The sequence below is a fragment of the Saccostrea cucullata genome, unplaced genomic scaffold, assembly GCF_032062105.1.
Source record: "Saccostrea cucullata isolate Sc308-1 unplaced genomic scaffold, CSIRO_AGI_Scuc_v1 ctg1985, whole genome shotgun sequence".
In the NCBI taxonomy this organism is placed as follows: Eukaryota; Metazoa; Mollusca; class Bivalvia; order Ostreida; family Ostreidae; genus Saccostrea; species Saccostrea cuccullata.
The window spans coordinates 28,365-53,108 of record NW_026922474.1 but is presented as its reverse complement, the minus strand read 5'-3'; the positions used below and the strand labels follow the sequence as shown (position 1 = coordinate 53,108).

The 24,744-nt window shown below is 32.4% G+C and overlaps 1 protein-coding gene across 1 annotated transcript; it reads left to right on the top strand.

Annotated features, from left to right (window-relative positions):
* Positions 1-1,086: 1,086 nt before the first annotated feature.
* LOC134261819 (uncharacterized) lies at positions 1,087-3,238 on the top strand. Its single transcript, XM_062744215.1, has 4 exons — positions 1,087-1,284; positions 1,368-1,426; positions 1,926-2,069; positions 2,878-3,238. The coding sequence occupies exons 1-4, from the start codon at positions 1,121-1,123 to the stop codon at positions 3,189-3,191; spliced, it is 681 nt and encodes a 226-aa protein (XP_062600199.1). The 5' UTR covers positions 1,087-1,120; the 3' UTR covers positions 3,192-3,238.
* Positions 3,239-24,744: the final 21,506 nt, after the last annotated feature.

Here is a 24,744-nt window from a genome sequence, read left to right as displayed (position 1 = left end):
AGATTTGTGTTTTAATGGTCGCCATGCTTATTTTTGGAAAGGATATTCTTATCAACACATTCTGTTCCCGAGATTTGACCATTTCTGACAAATGAACTGTTCTTGTCATAAAAATTAATTCACATGGAAAGAAATATAAAACTCAGAAAAATCATTTAAACTTTTGTGAAAGATCGCTACGGAGAGGGTCACATGACCGCCAATATCACGTAATTTGCACATGCGCAGAATAGTGGTTGATGAATATTAAAATCGGAGAGGACTAATTTAAAATATAATAAAGATTGAAACCAAATATATTCTTTCTTGTATGGAAGTTATTCAATTAGTTCTCGAACTTTTTGATCATCCCTCGTACATTTGAAGAATGAAGGTCCAAGCAGCATACATTACATCAATGTTTTCTTGGTTAAATCTAGATAAATTTATTGAAAAATGGGCCAAACTCTAAGGCCAAGTGATCAAATACAATTGTACCAATTGAAAAGAAAGGTCATTTAACGAAGAACACGTATGAAATACGATGACTACATTTTTGGCAGGTTTAATTAGTATAAGCAGGTGTTTTATCAACGGGAAGGAATTTTTCTTAATAAAAAAAAAGCTACAAAATCAATAACGAAGCATTGTTGTTAATTCAATGTTCTTGTATGATACAAAATACTTTGCTAAAAATAATAAAATTCAAATGATTTTTCTTTTTTGATGTGGCTTCTGTAAAATATTATTTCATAAAGGTTGTAATGCAAATAAACACTTTTTGCTTTTAACTTTTACCCTTGCAATGTATTATCTTCTTTTTTTGAAAATTGAGAATGTTTCTTAAGGGCTTATTGTCTTCACGTCAAATAAATCCTTTCTTTTATTTGGAGTTAAGAATAGAAGAGCTATTATATTGATTAAAAATTGTTAATTTTAGCTAGATGTTTCAAAAATATTATCCTCAGTATAAATAGTAATAATAAATAACTAGATTAAAACATATCTAAACAGTTAGAGATATCCCTGCCTGAGTATTATATGTACAATGTCCTTAAAATCTGGTCGTCGACTGTTTATTCCCAGTGCATGCGCACAAGCGGAAAAAGGACATCTAATATAAAACCATTAAAACGCAACTATGTCTCATTTAAAGGATATCGGCATTTGTCAGTGTAAATATTGCTGGAGACTGCGAGACTTCATGAATCATTTGGCGTTTTTTATTGAAACATTTATCGTATTAGGTTTATCTAGTTTTCTTTGTTCATCTTCATCTTCAAAGGAAATTCCAACATGTGTTAAGTAAGTGTTTTTAATGTAAAGAAATAAAGTCATTTCATTCATAAAGCAGTATGTATGTATAAAACAGAATATTTTGTTTACAGGTACGACAATAAATGTTGTGCAGGTTACAAGTGGAGTATCGAAATTGATCAATGCGAAAGTAAGTTCAAAGAATAAATTAGGAAATGTTTTTTTGTTTTGTTTTGTTTTTGTTTTTTTTGCAAATATAATAGCAGTCGTAGTAGATCAAAAAGTAATATCTAACTTGTCCTACAGATATTCTTGTAAGTTGTTATTTAAATATACATGTATGTTTCAAATCTTGGGGTATCCATAATCAACAGTTCTCTTTAAAAAAAAATAACATATATTAATTTCTATTTGCTTTGAAATAACATGCTTATCATAGTAATAAACACTTTCAAATATAAAAATGTCCCATTATAGAAAACACGATAATTACAGATAGATAGTGTTTTGGTATGTTCAGCATCATTTGATGATACATACATTCTCAGCTATCTTCCCTAGATGATTAAACTCTCTCTATCTGTATGAACCTAGTATATAAAGAATTCTAAATTTCCAATAAAAATTAAAGCATGTACATGTAGTATGTTTTTCATGGTCAAAATTGATTCATTCAACATTTTCTACAGAATGTTTACCTGGATATAGTGGATTCAACTGTAGTCACCCATGTCCTTATCCTCATTATGGAGACGAGTGTCAAGGAAAATGTGACTGTGACAACGACACTTGTGATTTTTCCACTGGTTGTACAGTTGATACCTCGAGCTCTGGTAATGCGGTTCATTTAATTGAAATTTTACTACATTTTTATTAATCAAAATTTGTATCTATCTTAACAGCTTACCAGTCTTCAATTATATGTAATTATTACTGAATAATACATATTTAGTGAATAGTAAATATTGAACAAAAAAATAAACAGTTTTATTTATGACACACATGAATAGTTGATTATACCAAATATGAAAGAGCCAATAGTAATAATTTGCTTACAATGATAATCATTTCTAAACGGACGATTATGAAATACTGGCAGCTTAGACCAACCTTGTCAAAGGTTTCATATAGTATATACATGTATATATACGTCGTCGTGATTTTCGAAAAAGAGAATAGCAAACGAAATTGATTTCAAAAAATACACATGAAACATGTGACCAAATATTTAGAAGGTCGACTTTTTTAATTGAAATTCTCTTTTATGTAAAGGTTATTAGATCAAATATAATCCCTTTCGTAAATATCTTGCTTCTAAGAAATAATATCATTGACAATAAAAGTTAAGCTTAGACCGAAAAAAAAAATTATTTGAAACATCTTAAGGCTTGGCAAAATTTTCTTTTTTTGTGACCGGTCAAAGGGGGATGCGTCCTCCTCCTAGGCACCTGATCCAAAAGCTAGATTTTCATGAGTCCGTTATTTATGCCCTTTTCAGGTATTTGCATTTTAAAAAAGAAAAAAAAGCATTTCTGAGATTTCTGTTAAATTTGTTGTCAAGCTTTCGTTTACGCGTAAAAAGTATACAGCGTGAGGTTTTTTTTGTTTCTTAGCTATTCATTTTTTTTTTTTTAAATTTAGATATTGGAACTCTATCTTCGCTTAGCAAAGTAACAGAAATAGGAATAACTGAAAATAATACTGTTTTGGGAACAAAGAGTTCTACTGATTTTCCAGTCAGAAATTCTTCCAGTGTAAATGATTTTCTCCTCGTTCTAATAGAGACACTAGGAGGTATTGATGTTTTATTTATATTTGCTCATTTTTTGCTGTACATTAATGACCGAAGAAATAGAACTGATATAAATAGAATGGATACAACTATCAATCATCACCGAACAAGCAACGTATATGAGAATGTCGATTTTGATATACCATCAACATCAGATTTATGAAACCAGTTTCTCCATTGTTTTTTATGTTATGTAAATTGTTTTTGATTTTATAGTAAAATAACTTAAAGAAAACGATGAAAAAACTATAATTTTTTTAATTAAAGACATTAAAATTGTTAATTTAGTACAAGAGATTGAGATCAAAAAGATATTTCTATCGAATATATATTTATTTTGATCTTTATTGCGTTTTAACAAACGTTTAAATGTGTTAATGCGTTGATATATCAATCAAAGTATTGAAAGAACTGAAAGCCGGGCTTTAATTGCTCGAATTTATTGTTTGATCCGAAATGAGTACATATTTAATTTTTTTCCTTTAAGCTATTGATTTTAAACAGGTAGGGTTGTTTGTATGATTATGATTTAAAACAATATCCTTAATACCAGTAAGTATAATTAAAAGTCTGTACCGAAAGATATATTATGGTTTTTAAAATTTAGAAAATAATATTTCTAAGAAAATCCCGCATATTTTCTATTTACTTAGCAGTTTTTCCTCATAATTTAAAGATTCAGTATTGAAATATGAGGAAAAAGTTCTCGAATTATCTCTATATCTACAAAGCTACATTTCAAATTGGAATAAATTTTGTACACACATAGCCAAACACAAGTTCTATAAATAGCATTTGCTGAATAAAGTTTTGTCCCTTGTTTGTGACGTCACAATATGAAAATGACGTCACTATGTAGGTCACTTGTGACGAAAAGTGGTTGTCTCAGTCGTACTCGTTCAACAATTAAACGACTGTAAAATCTATAACATATCTTAGAAAGCACTTTTCCGTAGCATATAATAATGTGTACACAGTTTATTAAGACAAATGACTTACTATAAATTCATTCAATTATTGGATTGGTCGTTTTAGTGAAGGAAGCCAGATGATTAAAAATGATACCAGTCATACTGCCCAGTGAAAGCAAGTTTAAAAAGATATGCGCTTTCAATTAAGCAATTTGCTATCAAAAACCTCCAATTTACACCTTGATAAATAGTTAAATATTTGAACAATAATATAATTATCAAATACTTAAGATATCGTTTACTTAAGATTTTAATCATATTAGATATGATAAAAAGGAGGTACCCAATCTCTATCCACCTTGAATAAACGTCTCTCCCGAAACAGAATATATGTGCTTATTTTTGGAAAGGATATTCTTATCCATTCATTTTAGATCTGTTGCCGAGATTTGACCATTTCTGACAAATGAATTATTATTGTTACAAATATTTACTTACATGGGAAGAAATATAAAACTCAGATAAATCTTTCAGCTTCTGTGACAGAACGCTACAGAGGGGGTCACGTGACCGCCAATATCATGTGATTTGCGCATGCTCAGAACAGTAGTTGATGTTCATTAAAACTGGAAAGGACTAATTTAAAATATAATCAACACTGAAATCAAATATTGCTTTTTTTAGTGGAAGTTATTCAATTAGTTCGCGAACAATTTTATCTCCCCTATTAATTAAAATAATGCACATGTGTATTTTATAGACTTTCTTTTAGTTTCAAATAAACAGTACTTTTATCGCCAACTACATACGTATATGTAGAAACACTGATACATGTACATTGTCAAACGACTTCACGCATGTTAAGTCAAAATTCCAATTCACTGTACTAATAATTTGCTGAAAATCAAAACAGACTGAAACTGCTAACAAAACATCGACGAAAAGATATGAAACATGAAATTCTTCAACAACTTCATTTCGAAAAGCCTGCGCTATTGAAGATAGTTCGCTTACAATATGCGTTCAGCAACGTATGTGCAAAAATTGTTCTATCACGATTATCTCAAAAAAGCAAATATCTTAATTATTTTTCTTTCAGTTAAATTCTCAAGTAAAAACATTTAAGGAATGAAGCTTACTTCAACTTATATTATACGAAATAACATAACTTGGGGCAGTTTACATGTACGCTTTATAAACCGTGAAGCGGTTTATAAAAAAGCGTAAACTGCCCCAAGTTTTGTTATATCGTATAATATAAGTTGAAATAAGCTTCATTCTTTATAATTTAATTTCAGTGCAGATAATGAGATAATTTTCTACCTAGAATAAAGCGTAATAATGATTTATTTTTAAAAGTAACGTCAAGCGGAGTAATACATTTTACGTAACTCATTGTGACGTAGGCAAGTTATGTTATCCAAAATGGATAAAATCTTTTATTTAATCAAATGGCGTGTTACAAGTAAAATTAAATTATTGATCATTAACTTTTCAAACGATTGAGATATTAAAAATATTTGTTTGAATATCGTCTTGCAATGGGATATTTTGTTTACCGGAAGCGTCTGCTTTGACGCTGTTTGTTTTTTTACTGTGCTATTTATATTAGGATGGTCGTTCATGATGCCTAAAGCCAGGATTTTGCTTCCAGCAAAGCCCGTAAAAAAATCAGAGGAAGGCAGTAAATATCTACTTTTTTGAGAATTCTTATGAAAAAAATATATATTGTGGTTGGAAAATTGTTTAAACTTGTAATTGAAATCAATAAAAAGAATTGTGAACATACAGTTTCGATGAATGATTTCACATAGATTTGAGAAAGAAGATGTCATGGACCTGCACCTTGTGTTTTGAATTATTTATTCTAAGTCATCTTTTATCGCCTGAAAAATATTTATTAATTATCAAAATGATCTCTTTTATGCAGCTCATGTTTAAATCTCAAGTTGGTTTGATTGACTTAACAATTTGTTGAAGCTTTGATGTTTTGTGACCCTGAAACCTGATCATTTTTGTCGTTCGTCTGTCTACAAGAATGATATGGAGATAACGAGTATTCAATCTCAAAGTCCATAAAACAATACAAAATAGGAGCAGAGAAAACACGGACCTCCGAAACATCAGAGGTGGGATCAGGTGCCATGAAGAAGTGAGCATCCCCTGCTGACCGGTCACATCCGCCGTGTTCTCCTTGTCATGATCGTAAAATAACGGTAAGAAAATTGGTATGAAAAACGTCAGTCAGCATTTGACTCAATGATACGAGTATTTGCTGAAAAGGTCATTGCATCGACCATAGAACTTACAAAATGATGATTTTAAACGAGACTGCTGAAATTCATGTTTCATCAACTTGCTTGTCAATAACTCACCTCGTTTTAGAAATATTTCATACGTAGAGCATGCTCTTGCGTATCGAATCAACTAAGATATATTCACTCCGTATGCAGGTGATGAAGGTATATTGCCGCATAAGTAAGGGAAGTTGACGATAGGAATTAAAGTCATCACGTTTATCATATAACTTGGTTCTTAGGTTACCATTAACGTCTTTTTCAAGTAGAATATAGAAGTAAGAAACAGAAGTGTCAGACAAAAATTTAATTTTTTATACTTTTTTTAAGGAAACCTTTTTGATCATGTTAATCAAACGTGCCACAGAGCACCGGGGATTCATTTCATTTTTAAATGAGGGACCAAATTTTCTTTTAAGGGGAAATGATTAAGAATTAGTGACAGTCAAATGGCATTCTTCGAATATTTTCCCAGAAGGATTGTTCTGAAGATTGAAGATGTTAAATTTGTAATGTATTGTGAATTTATGTCACCACAAACCTCAAACATTCGGTAGGACAAAATAGGCAGTGAAAATTGTACAGTTAAACATATCACTATTTTACAAAAATGACAGATGTTTTCTGTAGCTAGACCTTTTCATGTTTTACATACATTTTATTTACTTTCAAAATGTCTGCATTCTCAAGAAGAGACCGTCTACAAACTTTTATTCAGATAGACTATGGACTACTAGAGGCAATGAAAGACACACATTCCTTTTCCTTTTAAACCTTGTTCGTTTGTATAAAATGGATGTGCTTAACAATTTAGCATTCTAACGAAGTTTAGGGGGGTATATTCGAATCACCATGTCCGTCTGCCCGTCTGTCTGTAGACGAGATTTTGTCCGGACCATTACACAGAAACTATTGGACGGATTTGTCTGAAAATTTGTACACATATTATTCACTATTATGAAGGTGTACACCTGATATTTTCATCTTGATTGGATGATTATTTTGAATTTTACAGGTATTTTTTTCATTTTTATTTTGTGGTTTTGTGCAGACCGTTTCTCAGAAACTATTGCAAGGATTTATCTGAAAAATTGTACACTTATTATTCACCGTATTAAGGTATAAACCTGGGATTTTCAACTTTTTTTATTTATTTTTCTGTATTTTACAGGTTTTATTTTTTTTTAAATTGACTTGTTCATTTTGGGCTCATGTATAAGGTTTGAGACATGAATCTAGAATATCAGTACAAAAATGTGTACTTCAGCTTAAAACTACTCAATATGTATATATAATATAAATTCATTTGTCTCTTGGGAATAATGACTGGACATGCATCCATTTTAAGATAAATTAATGAGTTTGGTGTGGAAAGTTGTTAAGGCATCTCTTATCAACCATGTTTTATCTAATTCTCCTGGGAATTTGGCACAAGAATTAAAGATATCTCTTCTCTTACTCTCTTAATTGTAATTTATTGTCTGTCAAAGCACTTCATTACTGGATGACCAGCTAATTATTTTCAAAATGAATTTGATATAAAGTTATCTAGATTAATTCAATTATGTATAATATGAATTCTTTTTACAAGAATCAGTTTGGAGAGTGTCATGACATATAATTTCGATATATTATTTTAATGCAGAAAAAAAAATTTTCAATGGAATTACATTTACAATGTATAAGTATTGGTTGCACCTTTGTTTCATTCATTAAGAAACATAATGAGCAATTACATTTCACAACAAATTTTTGTAAATAAATTGTGAACACCTCTAGATCCATAGATCCATAAATATTTGTGAATTGGCACTTTCTCTGAAAAACCCAGCGGGGGGTATTTGTCCCTATTGGACAGTTCTAGTTTTGAATTGTACAGTTCCAAAGTTTTTATTATGTTGTTTCAAATATGGAAGCACTCAAACCTTTGCCATTTCTCAATTTGTTTCCTGTTCCTGCGTACAATTATACATACAATATATAGTAAAATATGCTTTTAGCGAACGTGCTTATAATGAATTGACACTTACAATGAAGTGATTTTCTTTCCCTGTGGGGTTTTAAAATATAATATGAACTTGACGGATATAACTAAAAGCGTTTATATCGAAGACAAATCATTTGTCCCCTGACACTTCGTGATAAGCATGTTATACTATAGACAGCTGTTAACTGCAGTATTCCCATGATTGAAATAGACTCAACTGCATTAGAGTCATACTCCAAAGGACAGGGTAATGCTTCTAATGTAATGGCTCGTGCCATGACTAGCTGGAGGACCTTTCCTATACAAACTCTAGAACATATATCATTAAGTATATGTATCGTGGGAATAAACTATTTTATTATGCTACAGTGACTATTATATTTATCAATTTAAATGAGATTCCATTTTGACCAAAATAGAGAAAAGAAATTACAAAAATATCAAAAGTAATAATGTAATTTTGGGACATTATATATATTCCCACGATCTTCGAATACAATCTGTCCCTTTTGACAATTTTTTCTTTCATTTGTAATTTTTTTTTTTAAATAAATAACACTGAAAAAGTATTGAAAAAAATAATCTTGGTATTCATTAACATTGAGAAGGCCGTCTGTCGTAGAAAAGCCATATAAACGGTATTCGTTTTCAGCATGTTAATTTAATTTAAATATTCGATTCCATAGATATATTTGAGTTTCTTTTACCCCAGATGTACCGGTTATTAACTAATGTGAATTGAACAGTTTCAATGTATACGTGTAGAATTGCCTTAATTATACAAGGTTCAAGAAAAAAAATATTTTTCTATGTATATATCTTCTGATTCATTCACAAAAATATCTGGTTTATACATGAACAAGGTGTGTTTGTGAAACACTATGCGCCCTGCGACAACAAAATTCGAAAAAGCTATTTTTATTATATTACAGGTTATTGTCAAGGTCCTAAGGTCATTGACATTGTATCATTTCAAAGAACTTGATTAGTTAAGTATGCATATAAAAAAGGAAGTCTTTATCTCTCCTGGTTCAAAAGTTATGGTAAAGGTTGAAAGAAAATATGTTTTGCATATAAGTCACATTCAAGGTCACAAGTTCATTGTCATTGGTGTCATTTGAAAGAGATTCATTTGTGGAGTAATGATACCAAATATAAAGTCTCTATTTATCGTAGTTCAAAAGTTATGGTAAAGATTCAAAAAAGCTTTTTTTTTTTAGCTTATATGTCACAGTCAAGGTCAGAAGGTCATTGACATTGGTATCATTTCAAAGAACGTAATTATAAGAATACGTATTCCAAATACATAAAAAGTCTCTATCTTCAATAGTTCAGAAGTTACGTCAAAGGTTAAAGTTTGCATGCAGACAGACAAGACAAAAATAATATACGCCCCGGGCGCATTAAAGAATACACGGTAATCCAACAATCGACTGAATCTGGGTTTTTCTAGAAACAGTCCTTTTGTGTGTGTGTGTGTGTGTGTGTGTGCGTGCGTGAAGGGTATCAAACGGGGATATTTGTTTGTTTACACACCTTCCAACCGGGGACGACCTTCCAACCGGGGACGTCCCCGGTTGTCTCCGATTAAAAATAGCGCCAAATTCAAAATCAGAGATGTCTAATTACCCCAAAAAGCCGAAAAAATCCATTTTTTAACATGTTGAAAAAATGTCCCCGGTTAGTTAGGATTAAAAGATGTGTGTTAGTGTGAACTTTTCATAATGAGCGAAGGTTCGTACTTGGGGGTTACACACGTGTCCCCGGTAGTATAGTGAAAAACATGTCACGTGACCTTTTCTTAAACAAACATTACCTTTAGATTTTCCCTTTCTTATTATTAAGTCCGTATTTTTTTTAAATGTTAAAGTTACATATATTATGTTTCGTTACTAGGTTATGATCTTCATCCAGTCTGACAAACATTCGTGTCTATGAAACATTAGAATTATAGATGTGCGATTGACTTAGTCCTAACGCATGAAATTAAGTTTCTTAATCGAGCCTATAACTTTTTAAGGAATGAATGTTATTTAAACTTGTGTTATTCGAATAATTCGATCATTCTAACATAACTTGGGGCAGTTTGCACGTTATAAACCACGCAGTATTGCAATTTAATGATAAGCAGTCGCGATACATTCAGCATAATTCAAAGGCGTCAAAAGCAAATTAAACATAATATTGAAATGAGGCTAGTCCCCAATAAAACTGTAAACCCTATTTTCATTGCCCACATAATGTATATCTTTGCAAAAAAGTGGAGGACTGAAGCCAATAATTCGAAAAGATATTGTTTATATCATGTTTGAATTCTGCAGTAGGGTTGATTTTCTTGAGCTTTAAAATAATTCTTGATTTAGTGACAAATAATAATCATTTAGATAAATATGCTTAAGTATAATTCGCATAGTTATTTAAAGAATTTCCTGTAAATATAGATTTCACCAGAATTGAAAGTTGTCATGCATTTTTTGTGGGGGAGGGGGGACAAGAGCGGGGTTGGGGTTAGAAAGTTATAGGTTACAGTGTTTCCCAAGGTTCCCTTTGCATTTTTTTGGGATGCCATTACAAGGCAATGTATTGATGCCTCGGCTCCCGCATTTCAGCGGCCGTGGCCCATTCAGCCAAATAAAATATTTTCTTTAATTTTCTTTGCTTGTTTTGTCATTGAATGCAATAAGGCAACAAGTGCATTGGGCAATCCCTGTTATTTTCAAGTGTTTTTCATCTTTTGATTAAGTGTTTTTTACCATTTTATTTCTAAGCTGTTATTTGCATAGCTAAGGATGGTATATATATCCATTTACATGCATGAGATTCCTACAATGTACCTTGTAATAGTAGTGTGGCAAATGCTAACTACAGAAGGGTAGTTCTCTAAAATATATTTTGCCAGACTGGAGAGCTACAGTTCCATCCATTGTGAGAACAGTATATTTATTGTCTGGACAAAATGCAGTGCTTAGTTCTGAATTTTTAATTTCTTACAATTCTTTTTACTTCAACTGCAAAAAAAGATATGTCTTTAAAAACTCTCGGACAAATGAAGGTGACATCTACAAAAAGTGAGTTGGACCAAATTATCTTGCAAACCAAATTAAAAATATAAATAGTTGAAATTTTTGATGATCACAAGAGGGCTATTAACAACAATAAAATTTAAAAATTACGCTTCGACAGTCTGATATTTCTGAAGGGGAGAGATACTGGAAGGAATCTAAAAATATCAATAAATGCCTCGCTTCATGAAAACGAAATGTTTACTGTGGTGTCGAAGAAAAGGAAGGGGGGGGTTATACTGTAATATTTCCATTTCTAATTTTTCTCTCTGTGATAACTCTTTGAGTAATTTCCTTGGTAATTATACCGGAATATAGGTTAGGCAGGTCAATAGGTCAGGAGCTAAGGAGGCTTAATTTATGCATATTGGGATTCGCCCGTTTTGCAAATTATCCCATGTTCCCCACTATTGTTGATGTCCTGGTATACTATACTAACTAGACAGGGATTCCTTAATTTGTGCTGTCTATATGCCACAGAGATCTGATCATATCCCTTAGAATTCGAAGTACGTGAAGACGAGATATTGAAAAAAAAACCTATATATTAATTAAACCTGTGCGATTCAAAAAGTTAGCTTATATAGAGTATTTACAATATATCTGATTAATTAAAAGGATCCTTTATCTATAATTAACCAGTAACCATTTAAATATTTGTACAACCATTATATATCCTACTAATTAATTTTTTTTTTATTTTATATATTTTTATAATACACAGAATAAGTAGCAGTCCACTCCCGGTATGTCGCTACGTGGAAGTTCTTATGCATGGACATATACGTGTAGTACAATGTTTACGTTTGATCATAGTCGAGAGAGAGAGAGAGGAAGAAGGCGTAAAGAATAATGAAGAAAAAATATTTAATAATTTGACTGCTTTTACGAAAAAAAGGTCCTTAAGGACATACGCAAGGTGCCTTACCTGCTGATAATTTTTCAAGATATTTATAGACAAAAAATCAGCATGCATTACCAGGGTTTGAGAAAGATAACAAATTACGAAAATTTTTGCATTATTTAAAGATAAGTATACAAAAATTACAAAACAAAATTTGTTTTAGACGAGGTGTGCAAATCCATAATTATGTAAACATTTAATTATTGCACACAGTTCCATCATCTAGTAGAATTCAACTCCAGGGAAGATCTCAATAAAGTTCAAAGTATGTTGCATATGACCTTTAGGTCAAAGTTTCAAATTGGTATCGTTGTTATTCAGTAAGAACGTATTTTGACGTCGCGTGCTACGAATAGAGTTTCCAATCATTCAAATAAATTTTATAACATATATAAACTCTTTATAGATATTTTTTTTATAATCGTCTTCTTTCAAGATCTTAAATTTTCAACAGATACCATGAAGGTGAATTTGTTCTCTTACATAGGCAGATCTAGTAATTTCGACCGAGGGGGGGGGGGTATATACGGATTCTGAAAACAGATTATGTTAATTTGGAACATGTGTACCGTACAATTTAACACTAAGATATTTGATATTCTAGCTCGATTGAAAGAGACAAAGAACTTGTACATTAAGACATAAAGACTACTGATGACTAATACTTTTTCTATCAAAAATGTTGGATGTTTAAAGGAAGTAAATAATTCCTTGGCAGATTAATATATTGTTTCTTTTCAAATTGTTTCATGCATATATATTTTTAAGAATAAACACACTACTTCCGATGTAATTATTACTTCACTTTAAAATTGATTTATGCGCTTGGAGGTTTGATGAGGTGTGGATGGGAGTTCCACATTAAACGTATTTAATTCCTATAAACAAAATGCAAACTCAATTTCAAGCTTTCATCCGAACAGAACAAAATAGAATCAAAAGCAATTGTTTTCAGAGATGATCTTTTCAGCATCTTAAATTTTATAAATTGTTAACTTTTAAAATATATATCGTATTTTTACTCAATTCTCCTCCATTGAGGTTTTAGAATAACTCGTAAACTTCTTGTATTTTGATAAGCCTAAGGTAGAAGTATATACATGCGTCATTCACATTTTATTTTGTATTTGCATGTTATATACAGGAATGTCCACTTTTGTATTGTGATGTCCCCTATTGTAATGCGAATTTTATACACGAAAAATGTCCCCTATTGTGTTGTAGATTTTTATACACAAATGTCCCCTATTGTTTTGTGAATTTTTATACACAAAATATGTCCCCTATTGTGTTGTAGTTTTTTATACACAAATGTCCCCTATTGTATTGTGTATTATTATACACAAAATATGTCCCCTATTGAGACTATTGGCAGCAGAGCAGCTTAAGAAATTTTCATAACTTAGCCCCTACGCTAAATAAATTTTTAGCCAATTATCATATACTAGAAAGATAATTATTTATGGGATTTAAGGTGACAAAAAGTGTGAAGAAAATTAAGGATTGATCATAGTTACAGAAAGATGGAAATTGGAACATCTAAGTAAATCAAAATTTCTTAGTACAAGTATTTTTTAAATCTATTTTTTTTTTAATCATTTACAATCAAAAAAGATCCAAGAAAAGAATTCCATCTATTCGATAAGTTTTTGTTTGTATCATCTGTCCTTAACATGATAACAAATCTGTTATTATATACTGCATGAAATTGATTGATTGATTCCTCTGGAGAACTTTTCACTCATATGTAGACGTACACCACCGCTTTCCGGTGGAGAGCTTCAAACTTTGCCCTACACTCGGCAACCAGGGTCATTGAGCAGTGAGGGATCTTTTTTGTGCCAGCACCTACTTTGACACGGAACTTCGGTTTATACGGTCTAAAACCCGCGGCTAAAGGATCATTTTCACTGAAAGATGATTGATTGATACTGTTTAACGTCCCTCTTTAGAATATTTCACTGATATGGAGATGTGAATGGCTGCAATTTTACACATATACGGCATTTGAGCAGGAAGGGATCTTTATCGTGCCACACCTGCTGTGACACGAGACCACGGTTTAAACGGTCTCATCCGAAGGACCGCCCCGTTTAGTCACCTTTCACGACAAGCTACTGAGGTACTGGGGTACTGAGGACTTATTCTAACCCAGATCCCCACGGGGCTTCACTCATGCAAAGAAAACCATTGTCAACTAAGGCGCAGCCAAGGTTGCCAAAGATTTTGAAGGGTGAGAATTCGAAAGTAGCATTTAACTTCATGCTTTATGCATTATAATATTCTTAATATTCTATGAAAACATATTTCAATTCGGGGTACTGTAGCAATGAGCTCCTTAAATAATACCCCGCCTTTCATCTGAATATAATGGCAGTATCCATGTTTTGCTCTGGAAAATTCAAAATATAGGTCAGATGAAAAAATAAAATAGGAGGTGCACACGGCAATATGTAATAAAGATTCTGTAAAAGTTTCATTAAATTTCCTTCAGTGGAGGAGTTGCAGATAAGAGATGGGTACCCCAAAGCGTAACAGACGGACGTACAGACGGTCGGACGGGCATACCATTTTTTTTATATATACCCTCCCACTTTTCAAGCGGGGGTATAATGCACCATGTGGGCACGAATTCTGCACAATCAATATTTTTATGATATCACCGTCATCAAGCAGCGATGATTGTTGCTACGCTTGAGGGCGTGGTTTCATTAGTCAGCGGATAATAGTGACTGTGTCTCGGGAAATAGTCCTGGTCAAGGGGAACTAGAATCTTGCTAACTCACCAATTATATATTTTTTGACTATGTTATTATACTGATATAAAAATAATTAAAAAATAAGGATTACGAATGACCGGGGTCTAGCTTCCGGACTAATACACGATGATTAGCCCCTTAACATATCAGAACCGAAACAAAAGTAACAGATAACCGGGAAATTAACTTCTGAAGCAAGGGTTAGATCATTTGACTATCTCAAGGGGATTAGCCTATTCGCAGAGATTACTAGGGAATTGTTCACATTTGACTGCGTAGCTTTTATGGAGGAAAAAATCAGTAGATGTATAAAATAAAAGGAGATAACTAACTATTTATGAAATAATTACTGAGTAACTCGTTTTCACATGATACAAACTTAAAATATGGGATTCAAGCAAAATATAAGTACTAAAAGTATGCATAAATAAAGGACTTTCTATGAAAAAAAAATCTTTAAACAGCCTTGTCAAAAAAAAAACATGAAAAATATATCTACCGCTAAAGCCATTAGAGGTGTTTATGCATCTAATCTGGGGAAATTTGCGTTTCTTTTGAAAGCTAAACATCTTGGTTGATGATTTGAAACATACACTTCCTTAGTTTACATTAGTTGAAAAACACTCATTTACCATTCAAAAATCTGTTGTTTATTTTATTATAATGCGGCTGTGGTTTATATTTACTCTCTATATGACAATGGATAGGGGATCCTACTCTGAGAAATGGAGAACTTCAAGGAGTAATTTGGTTCTGGTGTGTGAATTCCCCTTGGAGGGAAATTCTGCTCTAGAGTGCGATTCCCTGTGGGGCAGTTGGGGTTGGCTATGGGGGAAATGCAACTCTACAACACCAGTGTCTACTTTTTAAAATAAGTTTTTTTAACAATGAGGACGAAGGTGCTCGAACACACCCTTACGGTACAGTATACATATCTCAAGCAATCAGATGATTTTGCAAAAAGTTAATTGGTTTAAAGTAGCCTATTTGCATCAGTCGCAACTGAAATGTCCTGTAAATTTTCTTTTATAATTTAAGTAACGGTGTGGAAAACATATTTAACTCCTGTTTTTTTTTTAAATTTCTGTTAATTTAGTTCATTTGTATAATTCTTCATAAAAAATAAAATTATTTGAATTTAGTGAAATGTATTCATAAACATTTTATGCCATTAAAATATACTGCACATGTAGGATGCTTTAATTTTGGGTCATCGGTTTTCTGCGTAAAACAAAAAATGAATAATTGTCTTTGCTTTGGAAGATTTTTAGTTAATGTTTTTTTAATAAAAGTACCTGATCAAAGATGCAATGTAATGTAAATATTTTAAAGAAGTCGTCGTACTCCGATTTTGTAATGAAGCGTATACGTAAATACATTGGATTTGATTTTAAAAGTGTCTATCGATTATATTCAATAGCTGACCATTATCAAAAAAGATCAATATAAATTTTCTTTTCATTTTGAAATTGGTCATATTTTGGAGTGGTATTATCATCGCCCCCTTCTGACCTTGTATTATAAATTTTTTTTTAGTTGTATTTATGTCAAATGACAATCATTTTTCGTGTTCAATACTCTAATTCTGAGACAAAAAATTTGGAAAATCATAAATTACATGTAAAACAAGTAGCTTTAAATGTTGCAAACAATGTTGCAATAACCATATTTAAATTCCATTAATCATGGTACTGCGACAAAGAGGTCAGTGATGCCAAATTGATAAATTTAAGACAGATTTGAGAAGAAAAATTTAACATATTTTTTCATCATGCAATAACTGTTTGTAATTTACATATTTGATTTAGAATATTAAGCATTCAAGTGCCTATGAAGACAGGGGTCTTAATCAGTGATGAAAACGGTGTTGATGAGTGAATAAAAGGCACAAAAGAAAGGATTTTATTCGTTTTAGAAAATGTCCCCGTTTAGATACAATAAAACAAAACTGCTGTGTGAATATTAATGAGTGTGAAATAGGTCCCCGTTTGTGCTGTGAAATGTGCTTAGCTTAAAATTAAAGATATTGATATGTTCTTATTATATTTGTCATCAGGGTTACATGGTGATAAATATTTTAAGTCAAAAGTCAATGAAATATTAAAAATGAAGAAGTCCCCACTTTGACAGTCTTTAACCCCTGTCCCCGTTTGACACCCTTCACACGTAAGGGTGTGTGTGTGTATGCGTTTTGAATTGATATTCAGCAAACTTACCGTTTTAATGTTTTGAAAGTGTCCTTTTTCAAACAAAAATAGAAAAAATAGGGTTAAATAAAAGCATGCATTTCAAATTAGTTTATTTAAATTGGTCTTACATTATGTTACGCTTCTCAAATATCAAAGATATTTTTACAGTAACATCTATCAGTTTAAGCTCATTTTAGCTGCAACTTAAGTTTTTATCGAGTGTTTATCACCAGGAAATACTGAAATATACTACTATCTTGTGAATTCTTAAACATTTCTCAGAAAAAAAATATTTGTAGTAATGAATTTTGTGCTCCCTGACAAAAAACAACACACGGTTTTCGCAGAAATTCCTTTTTCTTACTTTTAATTTTTTGAAAAAATTCATTTTTAGACACAAATCAAAAATTTATAAAACAGATTAGACCGAACTGTCAACAACAAAAACTATTTTATTGTTATAAATTATTGAAAAAGATGGAAGACACTCTATTTGGTTTGCAAAGAAAAAAGATTAATTAAAAATATGTGATTTGAAATGCCAAAATTACGTCTTGATTACAGTCTGAAAGATGATCAACGTTAAATAATTAAACTCTAAATAAAAAACAAAATTAAGTCTTTTAAACTCTGTTTAGGAACAGAAAAATATAAGGTATAGAATTTGAAGAATGATCCAAGTTAGTCTTGTGTGCCCATCGATATCATTGTTTCTTAGTGTGCTTTTATTTATACTGGACAGGTATATTTCAACTATTGTGGTTTACTGCAAATTTAGACATTTATCAGCAAATATGATTTATCATTAAGGCAAATGCTGACTGACATTTTTTCATAAACATTGCAAATTCTTTATTTACACACTGAATTGATGACGGATGTCTGTTATTTCCCTATTATTACAAGGAGCACACGGTGAATGTGACCGTCGACAGAGGTTGTTATCTCTTCTATGGTGTCAGTATAGCGTTCTCTCCGTGATCGGGAGGTCTTGAGTTAGTATCTCGGCTGCGACTGACCTAAGTAGAAAAAAAATGGGTAGAAACTGTTCCTTCGCCATGCGCTTGGCACTTTGAAGTGTAAGTTGCGGGTCTTTCTGATGAGACCTGTAAAACCGAGGCCCCGTGTCAGCGGCAGGCGTTGGAACGATAAAGATCCCTCACTGCTCAATGGCCCTGAGTGCCGAGTAAAGGTCAAAATTTGAAGCCCTTGACCGGCATACGGTGGCGTCTCCATATGAGTGAAAAATTCTCGAGAGGGACGTTAAACAATATACGATCAATCAATCAATCTCTTCTATGGCACATGACTACACCTCTGATGTTTCTGTGATGGTCTGTATTTAATCCGCTCTATTATGTATTGTTAATCGGGCTTTTGATTTTGAATACTGTTTGTTATCTTCATATATTAGATGCATACTCTTCACAAGACTCGAGAAAGTATGAACAGTCATTGCTTGAAATATTTAATCCCATTTTTGATGTTTTCAGAGTAATGTGTTCATTGTTCTTTTTATATATTGTTTTTATGTTATACATCCCTTTCTTTTTATTAGCGTTAGATATACATTTGCATTGCTTTAGCATTTACATATATGTTCATCAATACTGAAATGTGGAGTTTTTTTTCTTATAAGCCATTATCCAGCATTCCTTATTCTCGAAAGGGACGTATAAACAAGCAATATATAACCAATCTATCCAGCACTCGTCCATTTAGCTGTCTGTTTGTCCGTTTGTAAATGTTTTTGTTAATCTGATAATGTTGGTTTTGACCTTTGTTTTCTAATTTTAGTAAATTATATTTTATATAAAACACAACATTAAGTTTACTATCACTGACCATGAACCATGAACTACGATGAATCCTTTTACTACGAAATAAAAACAAAAGTCTAAAAAATAGTTTCTTTATCAAATTCAAGACCAAAACAAAGGTTTTTTGTATATTCTAAATAAATCTGCTTATTTTGTTTATTTTTCGTTTTATATTTTGAAAAAATAAATAAAGGATATGAAGTGTATATTTTTGAAACATTTATCTATATAAAGATCTATGAACACCTGATGCTTAACAATTACAACAAGGAAGAATCATTGACGTGATGTATATTGAACAAATATACATGCTTTTGCATGGCCATGTATGTATACGTGTATATTAATGTAAATCTTACAAGGAAAAATTTGTAAAATGGGGTCATGCAAAAAGCAATGTTTTATCTTTTCGGATAGATCCACAGCTGCTGCTTTCATTAAACCGGATGCCAAAACAATTTCAAATAATCGAAGTTATAGGAGACAAAACAATTTCAAATAACCTAACTTATTTGTATATAAGGGAAACCACAGCGGATATCGTAACCCTGATTTATATGAAAAGATTGTTTCAACATAGAATAAGAGGAAATTCTTTGTAAAATGCAAATACTCTCTTATAATAATATAAAATGATCAGATGTTTATTTAGAAATTGCTCACAATCCTTAAGCATTTGTTTTTTTCAGAAAATGACTTTAAATAGGATAATCAATACTAAAAGTATTGTCTCTTTTAACTAAATAAAAGCTTGATTATTAGAAATTTGCCTGTCTTCCTCTAGACATGGTTCACTTTATTCCCATTGAAAGATAGATGCAAAACAATACATTTAAATCTTTAAAATGATTTAATTACTTAATTAGAAAAAGTAACATTCTTCTTAAATTCGAAGCTTTTTTTACTCTGGTGGTGAAATTTTGATCCACAACAGATTTTTAAAAAAGTTTAAACAAGACTTCTTATGAAGTATTTATTTTGATACCAAATAACACTGAAGCCCTTGAGAGGATATTGCAAGTATCATTCTGGGTTGCAGTGCTAAAAATAAATAAAAAGTGATTCAAATGCATTAATAAGAATCAATTACATTTGTATTAACATTTAAAAAAATACGTTCTGTTAATAATTGTAATTCCAATGAAACATAAGGAGATAACCAACAGTATTTAAAGTCAAATGTCGAAAGCAAAAAACAATATAAAATAGGAGCAGAGAAAACACGGACCTCCAAAACAGAAGAGGTGAGATCAAGTGCCGTGTAGGTGTGATAATCCCCTGCCGACCAGTCACTTCCGCCGTGTGCTCCTTGTTAGGATCGGGAAATAATGGAAAATTATTTCGTCAAATCAGTATATAAATGATATACTAACAATAAGTATAAAAAAGTCCATCAGCATTTGACTCAATAATAAATTGTACTTGCTGACAAGGTCATTGTATCGACCATAATAATAATAATAATAATAATAATAAAATAAAATTTGTATAGCGCCCTATTTAAAATAATTTACTCTAAGGCGCTGAACAGACACTATTTCAGATATACAAGTAGTTAAATACAACACAATAATCATAAAAACAATAATCATAAAAACATAAAACCTAAAATCATTCTAAGAGATCGTAACTAACATAAGAGTAAGCTAAAAGTATATGCTGCTAGACTAAGATCAAATTGAGATCACATTAAAATTTTCACACAATACAGGTTGTGCCCAAAATAAATAGTCTGAGGACAATAGAACTTGATAACTTGTTCAAAAAAATAAAAAAATTATACGTCGTATGCTATCTTAAAAAGATGAGTCTTAAGATCTCGTTTAAAAGCTAAAAGTGACGTCTGGAAGCGGAGAGCATCAAGTAAACCATTCCACAAAGTTGCCGCTGCATGGTCAAAACGACGCGTTCCGTATGTCTGCGTGCGAACAGGAGGTTTCACAAGATGTTTGGAGTCATACGAGCGTAGAGTTCTTGACGGTTGATAGACTGTTATGAGTTCATTTATGTATGATGGTGATGTCCCCTGGAGTACTTTGAAAGTGTATAAAAGGATCTTATAATATGTTCTAAATTTAACTGGAAGCCAGTGAAGAGATATCAGAACTTCGGAGATATGATCATGCTTCCTAGTTTCGGGTGACAATCCTTGCTGCCGTATTTTGTACTCTCTGCAGCCGTGATATATTTGTCTCTGTAATTCCATAGAGTAGTGCATTTCCATAATCCAGTCTTGATGTAACTAGAGCGACAACTAGAGTCTTACAAGCATCTTCAGTTATGAATGGACGAATTCGACTAATATTTCGTAGGTGGTAAAAACAGGATTTGGACACTGCGCTAATCTGAGTCTCCATGGGAAGTGATTTGTTGAAAAACACTCCCAGATTCTTCACACAATCTGATTCACAGATGACAGAACCATCAAAATCAAGTTGGTGTGTGAAAGATCTTTTAAGCTGACTCTTTGGTGAAAAGACAATAAACAATATTAGTAGATTTGCGCACATCCAGCTTCTCACGTTAGCTAAACAAGTTTCTAGTCGACTTTTTAGATCTGGCCATGTTTCGTTCGGTTTTATAACAAGGTATATTTGTGTGTCATCTGCATAACAGTGGAACAGCATGCCATGATCACGACAAATTTTACCGATAGGTTTCGAGAAAAGGCAATACAAGACTGGTCCAAGCACTGAACCTTGTGGTACTCCGAACCGCAAAACAAGATCTTCGGAAGCACTCCCACCAATGACTACTCTTTGTGTGCGCTGTGTCAAGTAGGATTCGATCCATTCAAGAGCTGCCCCAGAAATTCCAAAGGAGAACCTGAGACGTCTGAGTAAGATGGTATGGTCGATCACGTCAAACGCAGCAGACAAGTCCAGCATCACTAGGGCCATACAGGAATTTTTATCAAGCGCTGATACAATGTCATGATGGACTCGGAGGAGTGCCGTCTCTGTAGAGTGGCATGCTCGATATGCTGACTGCAGTGGTTCCTGTAGATTGTTCACTTCCAGATGATGCTTGAGTCTTTTTGATACTACCTTTTCGAGTATTTTTGAAATAAATGATAAGTTGGGAACTGGTCTATAATTTTTCAGTTCATTACGGTCAAATTCCGGTTTCTTCAGAACAGGGCGAATTATAGCCTCTTTGAAGGTTGTCGGTACTGAAGATCCAGATAATGATTTGTTTATTATCATTGTTATTAAGGGAAGCAACTCTTCAATGCATGGTTTAAGTAAAGATGTTGGGATTGGGTCACTCTCACAAGACTTCGTTGGTGCTCCCATGATGATATCATAGATTTCCTTGCTTGTAGCTTCAGTGAAAACAACAAGTTTCTGACCCACATATTGAATATCACTCTTTAGTGCCTCGCTAACATTAACTTGCTTAGATTTACTAAGTTCAGATCTGATCGTTTCAATTTTTCCAGTAAAAAAGTCACAGAACCTATTTGCTAACATCTCTTTGCTGTCATGTGCTGGAAAGGCAGTCTCCTTAACCTTCCCCATGAGATTGTTAGTTAGGTTATATAGTTGTTTTTGGTCATGTCCAATTTCTAATATCTTTGTGGAGTAGTAATCCTGCTGCGATTGCAGCAGCAGTTTTAAATAATCGCTACACAATTTTCTGTAAATTTGCTTGTGTATCGTTAAGTCAGTTTCACGCATTTTCCGCTCTGCTTTTCTACGAGCCTGCTTGGCTGCTTTTAAGTTGGCGTTATACCATGGTGTTTTTGGTCTTATGATTATTTCTTTTGTCTGTACAGGTGCATGGCTGTCAAGGATACATTTAAGACTGGTGTTATATGTCGTCACTAGTTCATCAATCTGCTTGTCCATGTTTAGCTGACTGACTGATGAAGAAATGTCTTTCTTAAATTCATCAATGTTAATCTCACTAAACTTCCTGAAAGACACAGTTTTTCGTTCAGGCTTTGGTTTATAGATTTGTATCAGAGCATGAACAGCATAATGGTCACCTGCAGGATTTCCTCTGTTATCACACAAGACTGGGTCACTGATCGTCGGATCAGATAGCAGAATGGAACTGTCCTCCCTAGTAATCATGACATCCAAGGTATGGCCATGAACATGAGTCGCACCTTGCACTCTTTGGCAAAGTCCATGATCATTTAATATTCTCATGAACGTCTTTGAATCAGAGTCACTGGGACGATCAATATGGAAGTTTAGGTCACCAAGTAATATCAGTTCCTCCGCAAGAATAATCCGATTGTCAAGATATTTTGACCATTCCTCAAAGAAGGTCGAATTTCGAAACTTGTTTCCTTTTGATGGGGGAGGGCGATAAATAGCACACAAACGAGAACTTACACAGTTTGGCATCCCTATGACACAATCCAGGTGTTCGAAATGGGTGTACTGGGTTTCTGGTTTGATAGGTCGTATATCAATGTTTCGTTTGTAGATAATAGCTAGTCCGCCCCCCTTTTTATCTTTTCTAGGTAGGTGAGTAGTTAAATAACCAACCGGTGTCATTTCTGCTATAACACATTTATCTGTATCGCTACCAAGCCACGTTTCAGTCAAAACAAGAGTATCGATGTTTCTTGACACAATGAAATCATTGATGGAAAATGATTTGTTTTTACTTGACCTGCAGTTTAAGGTACAAAGACGCAAGGGTGTTGCGCATACCTTGTTGTTGTTGATATCAGTGAGTTTTGTTTTAATAGCAACCAGGTTTAGTAAATAAGGTTCTTTTGGTTTTTCAGGTTTGCGACCAAAACGATGGCGCTCACACCTAGTGATTTCACATACACTATATAAAACTTTAAAAAATCAGGACTTTTAAGAAGGCTGCTCATATTCTTGTCTTATTAACTTGTTTGTCAATGATTTACCTCGGTAAAAAAATGTTTATACTTAGAGCATGCCCTTGCGTATTGAATCAACTGAGATACATAAACTATGTATGTAGGTGATTAAGGCATACTGCTGCATAAGTAAGGGACGTTAAATTTAATGAAAAACTGATTCGAGTTTTATTACACACAGTTAGACAGACAGGAAGAAGGACTTTGTATTTCATCTCTGCATATACTGCTTCCCTTGCACTTTGTCCACTTGTGTGAAGTGGATTTATTTATACGATTTTAACATTTCTATACTACGCATCCAATATTTTGCTAAATTGTTTATTTGTACTGGTGTCTGTACCTTAAACTTATTTCAAAGGTATTTCTGACGAAATTGTTACAAAATCGGAAGCACTACACATGTTTATTTGAAACTTATTATTTCCTTCTCTGGATACGAATGCTTACAGTAAAATACCTTTGTTTGAGGACCTTTTCCTCGAATGAAAAGTTCTCAACTGCATGTAGAATCGTTCTACCAAGGGAATAACTATGGTACGACTGGAAAACGTTTCCTTCACAAACCCTTGAACACAAAATGTTAAGTACATGTATGGAAGGAATATAAAAAGTTATTATGTGGAACAGTGTACGTTGGTGTCACCAATATGAAAATAATTAGACGCCTTTTTAAGGAAAGCGCTTTGGAATTATAGTTTTGATATTCATGCAAATAGAAATCACGCGACTTATTGAATTGAAAGCAACCGACGTATTGATAAATTTTAAAATACATGATTTAAATGATTATCAATTAATTTTAAAGAAAAAAATCTAATAAAACTAAATGTTCATGTACTTAACAAATGCACAGATAATATTTCGATTTTAACATCGTCCGCAACTCCCTTAAACAAAATTTAAAGTAGCTTCGTCATTTTGTTTTAATTATGAAA